General features: G+C 35.3%; 1 protein-coding gene across 2 annotated transcripts in view; it reads right to left on the minus strand.

The window, feature by feature from the left end:
* Window positions 1–17,858, minus strand: part of Gmcl1 (germ cell-less 1, spermatogenesis associated) — a 48,802-nt gene extending 30,944 nt beyond the window's left edge. The window contains exons 1-8 of one of the 2 annotated variants that reach the window (XM_015479566.2): window positions 17,343–17,858; window positions 10,720–10,843; window positions 8,838–8,934; window positions 7,698–7,795; window positions 5,464–5,576; window positions 4,754–4,819; window positions 3,621–3,705; window positions 1,580–1,670 (exon numbers count right to left, since the gene is read on the minus strand). In XM_015479566.2, the coding sequence (XP_015335052.1) occupies window positions 1,580–1,670; window positions 3,621–3,705; window positions 4,754–4,819; window positions 5,464–5,576; window positions 7,698–7,795; window positions 8,838–8,934; window positions 10,720–10,843; window positions 17,343–17,602 (934 nt within the window). In that variant the 5' untranslated portion in view covers window positions 17,603–17,858. Of the gene's footprint in view, window positions 1–1,579; window positions 1,671–3,620; window positions 3,706–4,753; window positions 4,820–5,463; window positions 5,577–7,697; window positions 7,796–8,837; window positions 8,935–10,719; window positions 10,844–11,775; window positions 11,913–17,342 lie in introns of those variants that run through there. The other variant, XM_048804170.1, reaches the window with a different exon arrangement.
* Between the last annotated feature and the right edge of the window lie 2,096 nt (window positions 17,859–19,954).

The raw sequence follows: 19,954 nt of genomic DNA on the forward strand, positions 1-19,954 counted from the left end.
TGTAAAATGAATTTATGACAAATGATCGGTTATCAATAACACATAAAGAAGGGGATGGGATTGTGGCTCAGTGGTAGAGTGCTTGCCTAGAATGTGCGGGGCCTTGGGTTCGATCCTCAGCACCACATAAATGTAAAATAAAGATATTGTGTACACCTGGAACTGAAAAATAAATATTAAAAAAAAATACATACAGATTACCTACAAATCATGGGCTGGGGTTGTGGCTCAGTGGTAGAGCACTTGCGTAACATGCATGAGGCCACCGGGTTTCATCCCCAGCACCACATAAAAAAACTAAATAAACAAAATAAATGTATTATGTCAAAAAAAAAGGAAAAAGACTCATACATTTCATAATTTCATAGAAAAGGAAAAACATGACTAATATAACATATACAAGCCATTTAATCTCTTTAGTTAACAAGGAAATGAAAATTAAGACACAATATGAAGTAGTTTCATAACAACTAAAACAAAATGATATATTGTCCAGTAGTACGCTGCAGCTGGCTCATGTTAGCTCATATGAACTGTGTGCCTCTCTTTCCAACTCTGCATTCAGTGATGTCATGTTGGTAGCTAGAAATCAGCCATGTGAAGAGAATTTTGGCCATGGAAAACTTTGCTACAAATCAGGGATTGGTTTTTCAGTGAGTCAGCTCATTAGCACACCACTATGTTAAGACATATATTCATATATGTAAAGACTTGCACTTTTACTTCCTAGATCTGCTGCCACTTAATAGCTCAAGAGATATATGCATAAAGTGGCAAAATTTTGTTTAAAGCAAAAGAAAAATAAACACAAAATTCAATGTAGTGGTTGGGGAAAGTAAGAGGGACTTAATAGGAGAAAAACAAAAGGACACTGAAGTACACTCTACAGGGAGAAAATTAAAATTAGTTCATGGAGGTTCAATATATTATTAAAAATACCTCAAAAAGATGGCCATACATGACCAAAAATGATAGTATGCTAAGAAAATGAAGAACAAAGGATTATTATTTATCTACTTTTTTTGTACCTGGGGGCCATTAGAAGTTTTATCCTAGATTTATTTTAGCAAACTAAAAAATAAATACATTATATACTTCCTTCTACCCATATTAGACCTTTTTAGCAGTTGATCTGAATCAATTTTGGATTAATTTCCCTAAGAAAATCTGATAAAAGATACAGAAGCTCCCCCTTTCCAAAAATGCAGATAGCACACATGTACCTAGCCAATTCGGAATTTACACACACAGAAGCCTGTCCATAGCCTCTCATGTTTTAGAATTGTTGCCAATAGATAGGATAATCGGTTATGAAAAATTCAATGTGATTAAACTAAAGAATGAATTCGATAACCATGACCTGTTGGTGAGACAATGGGAGAAAGAACAGTTTTAGGCATAACCATAGGTAAAGCATTTTTCTTAATCTAACCTCAATTTTCTCATTGTAACTAAGAGACTAAATTAGATAATTGCTAAGGTTCTCTCCAGATCTAAAATTAAGTCTATAAACAAGTGAGGGCCCAGTTTTAATAAATTCCATTAAAATAAAGATAAGTTCTTTAAATTTTAGGCATACCTTTTCTCCGCTTAGAAAACCAGACATCTGTTTCTGTCAAAAGCTGTTTTAAGGATCCATTCCAAGAAGGCACAAGTTGAAGGAACATCCACTGAGTTTAAAAAAAAAGAAAAAACATTTGACTACATCATTTTGTGATTATGTTTTCAAACTGCTCCCACCTTTAAACATAACACCTTAAAATTTTAAATTTACTCTTTTATAAGCAAAAGACAAAAAGTATAACTATTATATGACATCTTTACCAGCTTTAAATTCATCATGGCATTAATCATAGTCCAATGATAAAAGCCAAATGTGCTTGTGTCAAGAAGTAAGCTAATCCCTAAAATTTATGGTCATGGATTCAACTTAGATTAATGTGTTAAATAATCTTATTTTATGCATATTATCAACTTTATGCTAACTTATTCATTAATTAACAAGTCAATTTCACTAAATACTATGTAAGGATAAAGAATCAAAGTCAGGTACATTGGCACATGCCTGTAGTCCTAGCTACTTGGGAAGCAAAGGCAGGAAGATTGCTTCAGTCCAGAAGTTTGAAACCAGTTTACACAACATAGTGAGAGCCCATCCCATTAATAAATAAATAAAATTAAGCACGGGAAAAAGGATTATCTTATTGCTGTTGAAACAGTATCCAGAGTAGTTAAGAGTATGGACTTTTATATCCTAGATATGCTACTTAATAGCTCAACAAATTGCCTATTTTTTTCTGGGCCTTAATTTCTTCAACTGCAAAATGAGCATGATAATGTGTCCACCTTATAGGATATTAAAAGAATTAATAGAATGGGGACTAATGGAGATGATACCACGTTAAGTGTTAGCATTTATCATTACTAGCATAAAAGCAGTAATAGTAATGGTACGAAAGAATTAATACTATCTTAGTTTAGAGATAGAAATGGACCTTCTATAACTTTATGAATAACCCACACACTAAACTTCCTTAAGAAAAACAGTAATGGAATCCCACCTCTGCCATAGAGATAAACAATCCTAATCATATAACCCAGAAGGCATCTCAATCCCAAATTTCACAACTATGTTACATGTAGACAGTGCTCCAAGTCAGGGACAAAAGGCTAAAGGCAAAATTATGTAATTGGAAGGGAGCAGTGAGCCAGAACTCATAATACCTGGCCTTTGCCACTTAGTCATTATAAGAATTCTGAGTCTCACCATCTGTAGTAAAAGAATAATAGCTGATTTATTTCTTCAGAACTATGAAAATTAGATTAAAACATGTTGAAACCTTTCAAAAGGATGAATTATAGGTAGGCCTCTAGAAGAATAATTTCACCTTTTACTAGAAAAATTATTTGTGAAAATTTCATCATAAAATCTTGAATTCTACTAAAGCTCAACTTTGAAAACATTCCTGAAAACCATATAAAACATTTAAATTCTAAGATAACATCTTTTTACATGAAACATTTCTGATTATGTAAAGATATAACAAAAACATGTTTATGGTTGAAAAAATTCTGGGAAAAAACAAAAAGTACTCCTAAGATAGAAAAGAACAAAAAATAAAGTTATCACTCATGAAATCCCTAAATATACTTTTTAACATTTTAGCAAATAGTTCCAACTTACAATGGTTGATTTAAGATTCTTCAACTTAATGATGGTACAAAGTGTACCCATAAAACCATGACTTTTTCACTTTCAGTGCAGTATTTAATAAATTATGTGAATTATGCAACACTTATTATTTTACGATAGGATTTGTATTAGATGATTTTTGTATAACTGTATGCGATGTGAGCATGTTTAAGTAGATGAGTCTAAGCTATGATGTTCATTGAGTTAGTTGTATTAAATGCATTTTTGACAATGATATTTTCAACTTATGTTAAGTTTGTTTATCAGGATGTAACCCCATCACAAGTCAAGGAACATTTGTAGCTTCTGTTCTTTTTCATGCATTCATAACCATCCCTTTATCACTGGATACCAGCTATTGCCAGGTATTCACTATAATGAGCAAGGCTGAGGGGATATCCTTGTGTATATCATATTATGTGAATACCTTTTTAAGAGCTGTATAGACGTCCATCTCCACTTGCATCACAAATAAGTTAGATGAACCAATAAGCTGTTTCATAATGTTTATACTGAAAAAGATGAAACAGAAGCGTGAGCTTAATCTTCACACACAGACTGAAGGATGCTGGTAGAATGAAAAACTGTTTTTATCAAACAAAAATGGAATTAAAAACTATAACAGTCTTTTGCCCAAGACCTATCTTGGTTAATAATCTATCTGAATACAATAGTACTAGTAATAAAAATACAGTAATACTAGTAATTCACAAAGTACATTATCTTTTTTTCACACTGACAGGGAAAAAAATCTAGCCATTAAACAACAACAAAATTATAAACTATGTTTTAAAATGAAAATTTAAAAAGATATTTGAACTTCCCTTATTCCATAATGTATTTAAAATTTTTTTTTCACCTGTCCCCCCAGATCACCCCCCAAACCAACAAAATTGGTATCTCAGGAAGCTAAACAATGCTGTCTTTGGTTTTACACCATTTCCTCCAGAATATCACATATTCCTGACATTTGTAACCTAAATCGTTTAAAAGTTCATTTCCACCCTGAATTTCTCAGCCCCATCATATATCTTAACCTCACTATTACAAAAAAGCTCCCTGACATTAGAAACAAGGACATAATCACTTCCGCATCCCTCATAGCTCTTAAAAGAATACCTTTAATATATAATGGACATTCAGAAAGTATTTTTTGAAGGAAGGAAAGGGAAGAGAAGGGGGGATAATAAACAAACAATTTCAAAAGCAACCTAATTGTGAATTTAATTTAATTAGGCTTAGCAAAAATTTTATATCAGATATAATTTCTCAAATACAGTTTAAGAAATATAAGAAACTTTTAATTCTTCCAGAGCCTGACAGAAGTAACACTGAAACTTCTCTATATTCTTATAGTAGCAACACATTTTTCTGTTAAAATTGGTTAAACAAAATAGACACAGTATCATCATTTTATAAAGAAAAGAAATTTGTGTAGCATTTTTTCAGTTCATGGATGTAAAAATATGTTTTGTGTTCTACAAAAACAACTTGCATACTTTAACAAATGAAAAACATTATTCTAGGATATTAATTACAAAGTATTTAAAATTCAAATACCTGAGTTCTTTAAAAAGCTCAACATTCTGGTGAGTCATCAAATTGTTTAGAAGCCACTCAAGGCACCTGAAATTAAAATACTTAATTATTACATTATATATATTTATAATTAACCAAGTAGGTCTTACAATTAAGATAAAAACAGAATATTAATCTTGCTAGGACATGCTCAAAATTTTTAGTTTAACAATATGAAATTTAGTATTGCTTTTGTCAGTAGTTATTAAGGAAATATTTCCTTGATATTATAGCATTTCTACTTAAGAAAAACATTTCTACTTAAGAAAAAATACCATTTCAGGTTTGTGTTAAATAGTTTATGATGGGGCTTGCACATATCTTTAAGATCTCAAAACGAGTTCTGCAATTCTCAAGAGTTATAAAAAAAATTGCCAATAGTTGTACTGATAAAATATCTATTAAACCTACTCCTTAAATAATTTTAATAGAAAATGTGAAGAGTGACCATAGTTTTTATAAGCTTGTATAACCCACCCATGGTCACTTAAAAAGACAACACTCTTGAGGAATTTACTAATTAGTTCAAAAGAAAAAGGGACTTTTAAAATAATAAGATTCTAACCCCCTAGTCTTTTTTCTTTTCTTAATTCTTTTATTTTCTTATAATTCTACATACATTCTCTTAAGAAATCAAAGCAACCAAATTCCCAGAAGTGGAATGGGAAGAAAAACAAGAAAAGTAAACTCACTTTTTCTTTACAGAATCTAATCCATAGGTCCCTGCTGATGTGTAATAGCCACATACAGTTTTCACATTAATTGTTTCCTTCATTGTCTCACCACACTGCTGTATTAAACCATCCTGTAAATATAAATAAGCACTGGAAAGGCCCATTTCATGTGGGAAAAATTAGTTCTGATATGTGCTTTTACATATTAAAAAGTTTTTTTAAAAAAAAGGAAGAAAGAAAGAAAACTCATTAAGTGCGGCAAATCTAAATTTTTTATAAGTCCAATAAAAATATAGAAAAAAAAATTCCCCAAGTATTCAACTTAATACTTGGAACTGAAAAATGGAAGTTGGGGCAGAGCAATAAGGTAAATAAATATAAATATTACTATTCTCTTTGTTTTCTATTTTTCCCCCTCTATGGGACCTTTGCAAATTTCTTTGGCAGCACTTTGTCTTGCCTGTTCTTTTAAAATTAAGAACTCTCTACATAATCAACCAGCTAACCATGTAACAGGTTAGACAAGTAAATAATATGAATTATCAGAGAGTTCCTATTAAAGTTTAAAACGCCTATCAATATCTAAGACATTCCCATAAAACAAGTATAGTATAAACAACTTACATTAAAATTTTAATCTGAAATGTTTATATGGTTTCAAATGAACAAACTTTAATATATAGAAAGAATAATGATGCTTTTCATTCAAATTTCTGAAATACATTCATCATGCAAGTATATTATTAAGTTAGAATTAGTAAATTACAAAAATAAGGCAGAAAGTCAATGTAGAACAAAACCAAAAGGACTTAAGTTAGAAAATAAAGTACACTTCATTGGAAATACGTATTGAAAGGATCAAAATATTTTTAAAAATCAAATTTTTACCAAGGATATTTAGCAAGTTGTTATAAATGCAAAATAAAAGGAAGCATTTTTTAAAAAAATTAACACATTGATACAAAATGATTTTTAAACTTACCTGACAATCATTCCAGACTCCTCCCCTTTCTCTTAACACTTTATCTGTCACCTTACCCAATGGATTATCCTTATTTAATCTTTTGGCTATCCATCTTTCCACTCCATGTTTATTGCCACTACTTTAACTTGGACTTCACTTGGACTCCTGCCCCATAGGCTTTTGTCTCTAATGTACTCATTTTTCATTTTCTCTTCAATACATTCTTCACACATAGATCCTGAAGTATTCTTTCTAAAGCATAACTTTGTCTTTCTTCTGATTAAAATCTTCCAAAAGTACTTACATATAAAGGCTAACTTCATAGGAATATATAGAGGGAACTTCATAATCTGTCTTCCACCTCTCTTTCTACAAGCCCTGTTATAGTTTTGCTAGAGCCATGCTCCTCTTAGATTCTCTAGTCCTCCATCATTTCACATCTCTAGGTCTTAGCTTACTCTGTTCCCTATGTCTGAAATGCTCTTCCTCCCTCTTTCCTCATACAATGTATGACTCAATTTGGAAACATCCTCCTATGACACTATTGGGTTATAAAATGACTAATTCTTTCTTTATGGATCTACTAAATCCTACAAGATTTTTATACCTTTAATTTTGGACAGCTCTTATTTTACCTTTGGATTTATACATCAACCCTTCCCCTTTCTACACACACATACATATACTATACTGTGAGCTTCGTGAAGGTAGGACTACATTGTTGTTTCAAAAATTGACACACACAAATGGTATGTATTTAGGGACTATATCTTAATTTACCCTTGGATCTCTATGCCTAATTTGACATATTGATCAACGCACTTTTGTTAAATGAATAAATCTGTCATTCTAAGATTAAAACATATAAATGTGGTTTACACATAATTATGTAACAACTAAGAAAAAATTTACATAGTAGCATACATGTTTTTTGAACTCATGTACTAAATTAATTAGTAATCAGAAAACATCTGTTTAATAGTGTAAATAAGTCATTAATAGAAATAGGTAAATGGACTTAGACAAGTAAATATTTTCCATATTACAGTCATACAAAGATAGTGACATGGAAATAGTTTGTATTTGTTTTACACAGACATAAACCCCCACCCCAGTTATAATAAATTGCTTTTGGTTAAGCATTTTAAATGATTTATAACAAATAATACAGTTATACATTTAATTTTCATTTTAAAATTATAAAGGCTTAACTTTATTTTTGGAAAGATATATTGAAACAAAGAAAACACTGAATTTTTTTTTTTTTTTAAATAATGTGCATACTTACCAACTGCAGCATACAAGCTGCTGCCAAAATAGCAATAACTCGACTGGGCTTTATTAAGACATCATCTCGATACAGTGATCCAAATGCAACCTGCAGTGCTGAAAGTAGAAAGTGCACACGGAGAATTAAATAACAATAATTAAATCTATAAGATTATTGCAAAAGTAATGACTGTCTTCACAGTGATATTTATTTAAATCTCATACACACATAAAAGGATAAGTATCATAATTAAAATAGTAGTAATGATTACTCATTGATGATGTTAATATAACAATGTTGTAAATTTTGTTTATTTTATGAAATTTGGCTGCATTTTTTAAAGTCTAATCTTGATGTTTTTGACTAGAATAAAGACGTCCTTTGAATTTTTATAAGATATTCCTGAATAGAGCAATCATTCAGAACAAGTTCTCACTGAATTCTGCCTTATTCAGTGATTCACCACTGGAGAGTATGGTACATAGCTCCTGGTCCTATCCACACCACACTCACAGCTATCTAGGCCTGGCCATCCTTCTCTCCACTGCTACTCTCATCAGTGTTCTACGTGGTTTGTTTTGTAAACATTCTCAAGTTTCCTTTTTGCCTTTGTGGTGAGCACTGGGTATCCCCCATTTGGGCTATCAATGAGGGGAGCAGAAGGAGCACTGGAATAAGAATAAGGAAAGAAATAGTGTGACTGCAGGATCACTAAACTGTTCTCAGATCCAAAACAAGTCCCTATCTCTTTAGACCTTGAATTCCTCAATTAAGTATCCCTTCACTCTAAAATAACACAAATTACATGATTCATACCCTTCCTGTTTGCAGAAGAACAATCTTCACACATTAATTTTTTATAAGTGGTCATACATTTCCTTCCTTCCCCCTACATTTCATATCCCAGGCAGACATATTTACAAAGGCAAGTAAACAAATTTGACAAAGTCCACAAGACTAAACAGATCTAGGACAGGAAGAACAAGACTGATATAGTATTAGAGTAAATTAATATAAAATTATTAGCTTCCAATGTTAAATGGAACTTTTTCCTAGCTGACAAGGTTAGAAGGAAATAATTATTCTCTATCAAAATAATAAATTTTATGAAAGAAATGTTTTATGATTTTTGCATAATAGTAATTATGGAGGAAGTACCTTCTATATCAATATTCTGGTCAGGAATCTCCAGTTCAATAATATTCATGCTGGATTCTTTCCAAGAACCACTGAACATACTAGAAAAGTAGCCTGACTTAAAAAAAAAAAAAAAAGTCAAAGATTATCTAGTACTTTGTCTCCCAAATTATTTTCTAATTTCCAGAGAAAAAGAATTGTCAAATATAACCACAGAAGAAAAGAAATAAAGATAAGGCCCATTATTAGGTATATCAAATTATGTCAGTTTAGTACAATTTTAACACAAACTAAATCAAATTTTATATTACTATCTGAATAGTCCTCACGCTGTTGAATCCTTACTGTGCCTTCATGGTGATAAAGGGTTTAGATCAGTTCCAAGTTAATACATAAGTATGTTCCCCCAAAGAAACCAGGAAAAATTCTGATTTTATTTAATCAGAAAAATCCAGAATGAACCTGAAATCTAGGAAGTCTTTACTTATCTTATAAATAGCATCCCTCAGAATTACAGTACTTCAGAATAGATCAAATATGAACTAATTTATTTTAAAAATTTTACTGAGTCTTTATTACAGTTATCCCTTTGAATGGTTCCAAGATCCCTTGCAGATACCAAAATCTGAAGCTGCTCAAGTTTCTTATATTTCCATGTAATCTATGCATATCCTCTCCTATACTTTAAATCATTTGAAGATTACTCCTAATGCAATGTACATGCTATGTAATTAGTTGTTACACTTTTTTTTTTTTTTTTTAGGGGATAATGATAAGAAAAGTCTGTATGTGTCTTAGTACAGATGGAATTTTCTTTTTTCTGGATATTTTTAAACCACTGTCATATTTATTTATTTTTATGTGGTGCTGAGGATCAAACCCAGTGCCTCACACGTGAAAGGCAAGCATTCTACCACTGAGCTACAACTCCAGCCCCTATTTTATTCTATTTTGAAAGTTCTGAATCTTTAACAATAGCAGACAGGAAAATTATCAGCACAAACATAAAATAGGTACATCAGCTAAATTCTAAATGACATAGTTTATATATACTTTTTGTTCATCTTGTTTTTTTTTTTTTGGTGGTGGTGGGGTAATTGGGGATTGAATTCAGGGGCACTTGACCACTGAGCCACATCCCCAGCCCTATTTTGTATTTTATTTAGAGACAGGGTCTCACTGAGTTGCTTAGTGCCTCTCAGTTGCTGAGTCTGGCTTTGACTCGCCTCCTGTCTCAGCCTCCCAAGCTGCTGGGAATACAGGCGTGTGCCACTGCGCCTGGCTTATTTTGTTTTTAACTAAACTAGGTTTCCCAAGACAGAATAAAGGGTTAAATGTCAAGAACCTTTCAGTCACATTCAACTTGAACTTCAAAGCAACATTTCAGATGAATTTATGCAAATAAACAATCACAAATAAAATAAATTTAGCAATATTAACTTTAATAAACCATTTTATCCTGACTTTTCCCTCTTTATCAACAGACGGCACTGAAATAAGCACCTTGTTGAAGTAATGACTATTGCTGGGCTAGCATGACAGTGAGTTTCAAGTCTCTTATTTAGGCCAAACTAAGTTTTCACTGACAATGTTTACCATCTTTCTAGTAAAATACTTATTTAAAAAAAATTTTTTTTAGTTGTACACAATACCATTTATTTATTTATTTATTTATTTATGGTGCTGAGGATCTTCGAACTCAGGGCCTTGTACATGTGCAAAATGAGCGTTCTACCACTGAGCCATAACCCCAACCCCTTTCTAGTAAAATACTTATTATCAGATGAAAGGATTTTATTACTGTCCATGCAAAAGATTACTGTGAAATGCAATGAGGAAGAACAAAAGTTTGAGTTTCTTTAAGTAACTACCCTGGTAACCAACAGAAAAATAAAATACTTACTTGACATAAATATATTTTGTGTAAGCTCCACTCTTCTCCGAGAGCACAAATCTTAATGTCACTGTTTTCACCATTCAAAAATAATGTTTGATAAATATATTTGGATGTGCTCTTTAATTTTTTCCTGTTGAAAGACATGTAAAAGTTATATATATATAAAAACCTGAGTGTTTTATTGATTTTGAAGACATTTTAAAATACTCCTTTTGTTCAATTTCAATTAGAGTTTATTTGTCCATTGTGTAAAAAAAAAGAGGAGGGAATATTATATATTCAAATTTTCTCATTTCTAGAAGAGTACAGAGATAATACCTAGTAGCCACCTCTGGGGCATTCCATTCACAAGGGGGACCAGTGAATAGATAGGGGCAGCAGCATGGGAAGGAGACCTTTCTCTACGCACCTTTTATATTTTTTTAAATCTTTGAATTAATTTTAATTATGTATTTAATAAATTAAGAAGATAAGTCAGCATGGTGGTTTTTGCTTTTTTCCTTATTTAGGAATCAGCATAGTTATAGAGAATTTCAATATAACTGCAATAATCTGCTGTGCACCTAAAAAATGAAGAACAAGAGTGAAAATTCCCTACCCAAGTAATTAGTAAAATAATTTACATCTAACCTTATTGGATACCAAACTGGACTAGTTATGACTGGTTTTAAACTGACTTCCCATCTGTTTGGACAAATGGTCTGAAACCTTAAATCAAAGGTTTTCGAAGTTGTGCTCATGAAAGAAGCATTTTAGGGTTCACCAAGGAGAGGGAAACAGTGAACTCTAGACACCTAACTTCACCCAGAGCAACACCAGCCACTACCTCTATAAACACACTGGATTTCTGCATAAGATTTAACTTAAAGGAAGACTTAAAAAGTTTAGAAATCATTAAGCAAGATGATCTAGTAAATAAGGAAAGCATAGGCAAAAGCTGATCAGTCTTTACAATTTTTGACTAATTCTGACAGCTTTCTTAGGTGGTTAAAAATTTTTAAATTTCTTCTTAAAAATGAAGTCATTGTTTCAGATGGCATCTTGAACCAGTGAATTTAATACCTCTTCCCAACAGATATTAAACATAGCACAGTAGGTTGGGCATGTAGCATGTTCCTGTAGTCTCAGCTACTCTGGAGGTTGAGGCAGGAGGGTAACTTGAACTCAAAAGTTTAAAGCCAACCTGGGTAAAACAGTAAGACTCCTCCCTAAAAAAAAAAAAAGTACAAAAATAGCATATACTTTTGTGGTAGATAGACATGGGTTTGAGGCCCTGGTCTCCTACAGCTCAGTTACACTGTAAAAAGATAATATGAATAATATCTACTTCATTGAGTTATTGTGAGAAGTAAAGGAGACAACGTGGTTTCTGATTCCTGATAGTACCACGAGTACATGTTTGATTCCCATCCCTCCCAAATCACATTAAAGAACAAATGCATAAAAAGGAATATTACATTCACAGTAACAAAAATATGACAGTGGGCTCATCATCTGATAAGAGACATATTAGGAATCTGAAAATTAGAGAATAAACTGGAATAAAAAAGTAGAGAAAGCCACAGCACAAAATATATTATAAAGGGCTCAGATGGAGGTTAAGATTTTGTGTCTTTCAGAACCCTGTGGGGCGGGTGGAAGGAAGGAAATATGAAAATTTGTCCTCCTTAGTGGCCTCCCTTACTCTATGAACACAGAGTACAAACACCCAGGCAAAAAGACTTCAGGGTTTTTCTACAAAAAACCAATCTACCAGAAGACCTAAGGCTTTTAATGTAAGTATTGGTGATCCAGACAAAGCAATCCTTACTCTGGAATTTGAGGAATCTGTAGCCTATCAGCTCCCAACCCATTCATCCTCAGTCATGATTCCCAAACTGTGTGCCAAAATACCTGGAACACCACAGCAAACTAGATAGGCACTATAGCATATATTAAATTTGAAGAAAACACATTTTTTAGACAACATGTAATCTACCACTATTAAGTTGTTTGGACTTAACCATCAGTTATTTCTTTTGCATTAAGGGGTACCATAAAAAATTACTATGACACTAAGGGCACTGTGAACCCAGAAAGTTTGGAACTCTCTACTCTAAAACAAAGAAAACCCACATGTTTCCAATTCAGTCAATCTTCCTACTCAAAGAAGAGGCTTATGGAAATACAACTATTTGCTTATTAAAACACATGTACACATACAAAGCAGCAACTCATTCTTAAACATAAGAGGACAACCAAGGATTACCCAACAAAATAAAAAGAGAATGACCAGAAGAAGTATCTAATTCAGGAAAAGAGAATTTTAAAACCCTCTCATTCATATACTTAGATATCTCAGATTATTACACTTATAAGGTGCTATGAAAAAGAAGTACTCAGAACAAGAAAGAGTTCTTACAGACTATTATTATGAATCTCTAGATTGTAAGGCTCCAGCAATTATCAAGGCCATCAAAAGACCCATAATTAGGTCCATTCTAGTTCAATTTAAAAACACCAGAGATGGGCTGGGGTTGTAGGTCAGTGGTAGAGCACTTGCCTAGCATGTGTAAGGCACTGGGTTCGATTCTCAAAACCAAATATAAATAAATAAAGTCCATTGACAACTAAGAAAATATAAATTAAAAAAAAGAGAAAAAAAATCCAAATGTGTCATAAAGAAAAGTCACCTAAAAAGAAAAGAGAATTAGATCAGGATCAAATGTTTCAACCACGCTGTAAGATAGAAGACAATGAAGTAATGTGATCAAACATATAAAGTTATTATAGAGTTTCAGATCCAAAGTATGAATAAAGAAAGAGAGATAAAATTTGTATTTAGATATGCATAAATTATCCTATTTTGTGCTCTTTCATGAGAAAATACTTGGAAGATTTAGATCACTAAAAGAACGAAAAAAAAGGAAAAAAAAAATACAGGCCACAGAAAACAGTGGCTCTAATCCAATCCTAAAATGAGGTGAAATAAGTCCCAGAATAGGAGTAGACAAGTCCAGATTGGAAAAGAAGGATGGAGGAACCCTGGAGGGAAGTCTAGGATTTAGAGGAGATGAATTCCATGCAACTGTGTTTCAGAAGGTAGAAAAATCTGAAGATATTATTCTTTTGTCAACAAGGCAGCCAGAAACTCTGAGACAACAAAAAGCAATCCAAAAAGGCACTGTCCAAATAAGATACAAACAAAAACAGCCCAACTTTAAGATTCCACTTAACAATGAAGTTCAAAAATTTCTCCCTTTGAACAGAGGGTTGTGACATTGGACTCACCAAGTATGATTTATAATTCTAGCACACTACTTGACTCTGCAGCAATCTTTACATAGTTATAACAATAAATACTGTTTACTAGATTTCAATTTTTAGGCACAAACTATGGACAAAGCACTGGTTGGAGAACAGTGTGGATTTTAATAGTCCTGTTAATGAAAAAGTAAGACAAGCACTTAACCAAAGGTATGAGGTAGAAAGTAGGCCTAGAAGATAAAATTTCTTCTGAGGTAGTTTGTTAGGCAGGAAAGCACAATAAACAACCTTGAGAAGTGTATAAACGCCAACACATACAATTGTAGGTCTCAATATTTTCTTATTTTCCATGAAAACATACATTCTGATAAGCATTTTCTAGTAAAGCTTACTTCAAAGACTTTCCCTTATAGTCTGACCATGTAGTCCAGGAATTGGCACATTTTTCTGTAATGGTCTAGATGATAAAAATCTTCAGCTTTGGCCCAGCAATTTTGGAGGTACTCCCATGGAAAGTTCTCTACTTGCCAGTCCCAGCCTATCACACTTAGCAAACTTTTTCACCATCCACTAAACATATATGTTCAGTGGATGGCAAATTTTAGCTTGGGGAGGGAGGGATCTATTTCAAATTTGTTCTTTCCTTGGATATTCTGCCTCAGCCTTACAAAAAGTGACTATTTCCTGTATTTTCTATCCCTATATTTTTAAGAGATCTCTTTACCTTAATATTTGCCCTTAGCAGTTAATTCCCTGTTTCTGTTAATGTTTATATTTAAATTATCCCTGTTCAAATTACTGTGTGGTTTCTTTCAAATGGGCACTGACATACATTTCAATAATTATATTAAAAATATGTGGTCTAAATAATAACTATAAGGCAGAGATTGCTCTATTGGATTAAAAAAAAGGCAAGACTCAACTAAATGCTGTCTCTATGATATCTACTTTAAATATAAAGACATAGGTAAAAAGTGAAAGGATAAAATAAATAAATAAATACATATAACAATTATCAAAGAAAGTGGTCAAATAACCCAATTAATAAATGGGCAAATGAATTAAACAGACACTTCTTAAAAGAAGAAATACAAATGGCCAACAAATATATGAAAAAATGTTCAACATCGTTTGCAATCAAAACTACATTTTATCTCACATCAGTCAGAATGGCAGTCATCAAGAATACAAACAATAATAAATGCTGGAGAGGATGTGGAGAAAAAGGAACACTTTTACACTGTTGGCAAATTAGTATAACCACTATGGAAATCACTATGGAACGATGTTGGTAAATTAGTACAACCACTATAAGTATGGAGGTTCCTCCAAAGACTAGGTACAGAACCACTATATAGCCAGCTGTACCACTCCTTGGTATTTATCCTAAAGAATTAAAGACATCATACTTCAGTGATAAATGCATAACCATGTCTATAGCAGCACAATGCACAATAGACAAACTAAGGGACTAGCCTATGTTTCCATCACCAGATGAATGGATAAAAAAAAAAAATGTGGTATATATACACAACGGAGTTTTATTCATAAAATCATGTCATTTGCAGAAAAATGGATGGAACTAGAGACCATTAGGCCAAGCAAATAAGCCAAACTCAGAAGGTCAAGGGTCAAATGTTTTCTCTCATATGTGGAAGGTAGAGAGGGGGCAGGATCTCATGAAGATCAAAGGGAGATTAAGGGACCAGGAGGTGGGAGGTAAGGAGGAATGAGGGAAGGGGAGAAGTGCTGGAAAGTGATGATGGCCAAATTATTTTGTTATGTTGTGCATGTATGAATATTTAACAACAAATTCCATCATTATGTATAACTATGATGCACCAATAAAAAATGTGGAAAGAGAAAAAATTAAAAAAAAAATAAAGAAAGTGGTAGTGGCTATATTGCCAGTGACAAAGAGGAATGAATATTTTATAATAATAAAAGGACCATTTAATCCTGAGTGGGTATATGCCAGACACTGTGCACCATGTTCATTCTCAAATTTGTGTTAACTATGAAGTGGTTTTAATATCTATATTTTACATATGAAGAATTTGAAGTACAGAATACAGACATGAACTTAGAATCTAAGTGCTTAAAACTGCTACAGTGAGTACTATGGCACATGTCCAAGTAATCCCAGCAGCTAGGGAGGTTGAGGCAGGAGGATCACAAGTTGAAAGCCAGCCTAAGCAACTCAGCCAGACTCTGTCTCAAAATAAAAAATAAAAAAGGTTTGGGGATGTGGCTCAGTGTTTGGGTTCAATCCCCAGTAACAAAAAAATAAAATAAAAACTGTGCTACAGTGACTCTTTAGAAAGGTTACTGAAGGAGGGAGCAGAGGAGGAAAAGGAAAATACTGGGAAACAATATTGACCAAAATATCCTGTGCTTGTACAAATATGGAACAATAAATTCAACAATTATGCATAATTATGATGAACCAATAAAAAATATGGGGGGGAGTAGGGGTCAATTTTTTTGGTAAATAAATACAAATTAACATAAAACCATATAAAAAGTTTTATAAATTAAACTATTAAACAGCTTTTACCCATGATACTTACCTCTATCATTGATCTGTTACACTACCGTCATGACACTTTTTTACAATATGTAACACTTCTGTAGCAAAAAATTTTGAATCATTTTTAAAGTTCATTTAAAAAAATACATCTATTGATTCCGCCAATGACCTTAAAAATTGTTACGTGAAGAAATATTCTACTTATAAATTACATTCTAGTTCACAAGCAAATATTTTGTTTTCCAACTTTTCCAAAAAAAAAGGTAAGCACGCTCTCTGCAGCACACAGCTTGACAGATCCGCGGTCAATGATTTCGTCTACTACAGACTTTGAAAGACTTTGTTCCCTATTAGGAATAAAGGCACACTATTTGATAAACTTCAGGTTTATACATAAGGAGAACTGGGCGCAATTACTTCCTCTTTACTGAGTGAGCGACAATAAAGGTGCCCATCTTGGGCATCAAATTTACGCCTGTATACTATTTTGGCAACCGGATGCAAAACAATTTATTCTGCGGTAACCGCTCAGAGGTGTACTACGGAAGGCCAGCCAGTCGGTCGGTCGTTCTCCAGGGTTGAAAGAGAGGCAAGCTCTAGCTGGCGTTCCTCGGTCTCATCCTGAGGCTGAAACAACACCCCGGCAGCGTCAGTGGTTTACAAGGCAGAACATCAGGCGTCTCCCGGATCTGCCTTGTAGCAGGGCTCGTTCATTTACTCGGTCAAGGGCACATCCACTCTTTACTGGCGGGGGGACGCCGCATCCAGCCAGGACACTGGACGCCGGCTCCACCCCAGGCCCAACAGGTGCAGGTGCGGGTGTGGGTCAGCTGGGGAGCGCCCCTCCACGTACCTTCGAGGAGTGTTGAGGAGCCTCTGCTGCTCGTCGCCTTCATCCTCATCCTCGTCTGTCTCGGAGTCAGGGTGACAGTAGCAGAAGGCCCCGCTACTCCGCTTGCGTTTGCGGCTACCCGGGCAGTAACAGAAGCTGTGGCCAGCCGCGTTGCCGCCAGTCTCCGGCCTCCGGGCAGAGCCCCCCACTCCGGGAACGGGCTCCTGTGGAGCTCGGGCTCGCCCAGGGTGGCGCAGCACTCGGCTGCTAAGCGAGCCCATGGGATAGCGCTCCCTGGTCCTTCAGGGAGCACGCTTCAGGACACCCAGAGGAGAGGGTCTCCCGCCATGGCCCGGCCGCTGCCGGCCTCCTCCCAGCCCAGCTGCCTACACAGCCACCTTCTCACGCGCAGCCCCAACGGTTGAAGAGGACGCTACCGCCTCCATCCTCGGCCCCGCCCGCCGCGTCCAGCCGCGCCGCGCGCCGAGACCGCAGAACCTCGCCCCCTCCCCCGCCTCCGCCTATCGCAACAAAGCGCGGACCGTTCGGCGCAAGCGCGCGACGAGCCTCCGGAAGGGGCGGGGAACCGCGAGTGCGTGGCTGCGGGAGCCTGCGCAGGACGGAGCGCGCGGGTACGGCGGATGGCTTCCTAGCCTGCGGTTGACCTGGTGTTTTTGCTAACGTGCACTGTAGGGCTGTGTCGTTGTTCGCTGTAGTTCACAAACGTCTTTTGCATCAGAAGTCATTCATTCTTTCTACAAACTCCTTTGGGCTGCAGATAATTACTGGGCCTTGTGCAAGACGAGAAGCAAGAACACCTTCTGTTCAGGCTTCTCGAAGGAGCTCTCACTTCCTGGGGTCCGACCCTGCAGGTTTGGGGCATGATTTCCTGTGAGAAGAGCACTTTGAAGGAGGAACTACGTGGATCGCCCGAGTTTCTTCAGCCCTGGGTTGTGGCAAACATTTCCTGCACTCCCCTCTCCTCCTTGCCCTTTAAACCCAGGGCCTCATAGATGCTACGCACTCACTCTACCTTGGAGCTACATTCCCAGCCCTCTGCACTCTTTTCCTTTACTCCCAGCACCAGTGGGACGTCTGAAACTTTGTCAGAATTTAAAAATACCTTCAGGAGGCCCTAGCAAAATTAACAGGTGTCTGCGTGGGATAGCACTTTTTGCAATAGATTGGACAGCTAGCTTTTGGTTGCTGCCTCTCTTTCTGCCACCCCAACCCCACCCTTTGCCCTTTTTGTATTGGGGGCTGAATCCAAGGGTGCTTTGCCACTGGGATACATCCCCAGACTTTTTACTTAGCAGGTAGCCCAACTTTGTTATCCAGACTGGCCTCAAACCTGCAATCCTCCTGCCTCGGCCTCCCAAGTCACTGGGATTCCAGGTGTGGGCCGTCGTGCCTGGCAACTTCTGCTACTTTTTAAGTAAAATATTTATAATGAAATCTAATAGAGTAATGTGAACACCTGTGGACACCCCCCACCCCCGCCCCGCCACTGACTTGAAATTTTTTTTGTGGTAGTTGATTTATTCTAACCCTCCACCCAGCTTTATTGATATATAACTGATGATTTGTTCTTTTAAAATAGGACAATAAAAATATGAAGTTCCCTGTGTACCCACTTTCCATCTCCATTTCCATTCCCAGTGGTGATCACTGTCATGAGAATGGTGTAATATCATTACTCCCATGCATATCCTTGCATGCACACCATAAACAATGTATTTTGCACATTTAGACATATAATTAAAGGAAATCATATAATACCCATCATTCTGCACCTTTCTCCTCTCTCAAAATGATACTTTTGATTAAATCTCTAGATCATTTTTCTCTGCTCATTGTAAGACTGACCCATAATTTGTTTATCCACTCTCTTAGTGACTCAGATTATTTCTAATTCTCTAACAGAGCAAAAATGAACATTATGTGCAAGAGATTCATCATGTAGATCTCCCAACAGGGGGTTTGCTGGGAAGTCTTCAACTCTACCAGCTATTGTTGAAGTTGCTCTCAATTGATTGCACCAATGCACCAATTTATATTCCCCTTGGCAGCACGTGTAGTTTGGGGGTCCCAGTGGACTGGTATCTGATTCATTCCTGAGAAATCTGAACTGGAGAACCTAGCTGAGGCAGCTTGGGATGGAAGTGGGAGGCAGAGAATGATGGCTGCAATAGTACCAGCTTGAACGCACAGAATTTGTTAGCATAAATTTGTTAGCATAAATGTGCAAGTGTTTCCTATGGAACAGATGTGGGCCATCATGAGACAGCCACTATGGTGTCATCGTATATCCCTTCCAAGAGACCTGGATGCAAAGGCAAATTAACTTCATCCCAAAAAACCTAAAGTCATCACCAAATTCAGAAAGGCTGAAAAAGAACTGCATTTACCTTCCTAGAGGAACCCCAGGGTGGTTTCTGTGGTGATAGGTTTGACAAGGGAACCCACAAGAATCAGCTTTGAGGTGCTGGGTTGTGGCTCAGTGGTAGAGCGCTGGCCTAGCATGTGCGAGGCCTTGGGTTCAGCACCTCATAAAAATGAATAAATAAAATAAAGGTATTGTGTCCAACTACAACTAATATATATATATATATATATATATATATATATATATA

This window comes from Marmota marmota, unplaced genomic scaffold, assembly GCF_001458135.2.
Source record: "Marmota marmota marmota unplaced genomic scaffold, marMar, whole genome shotgun sequence".
Classification (NCBI taxonomy): domain Eukaryota; kingdom Metazoa; phylum Chordata; class Mammalia; order Rodentia; family Sciuridae; genus Marmota; species Marmota marmota.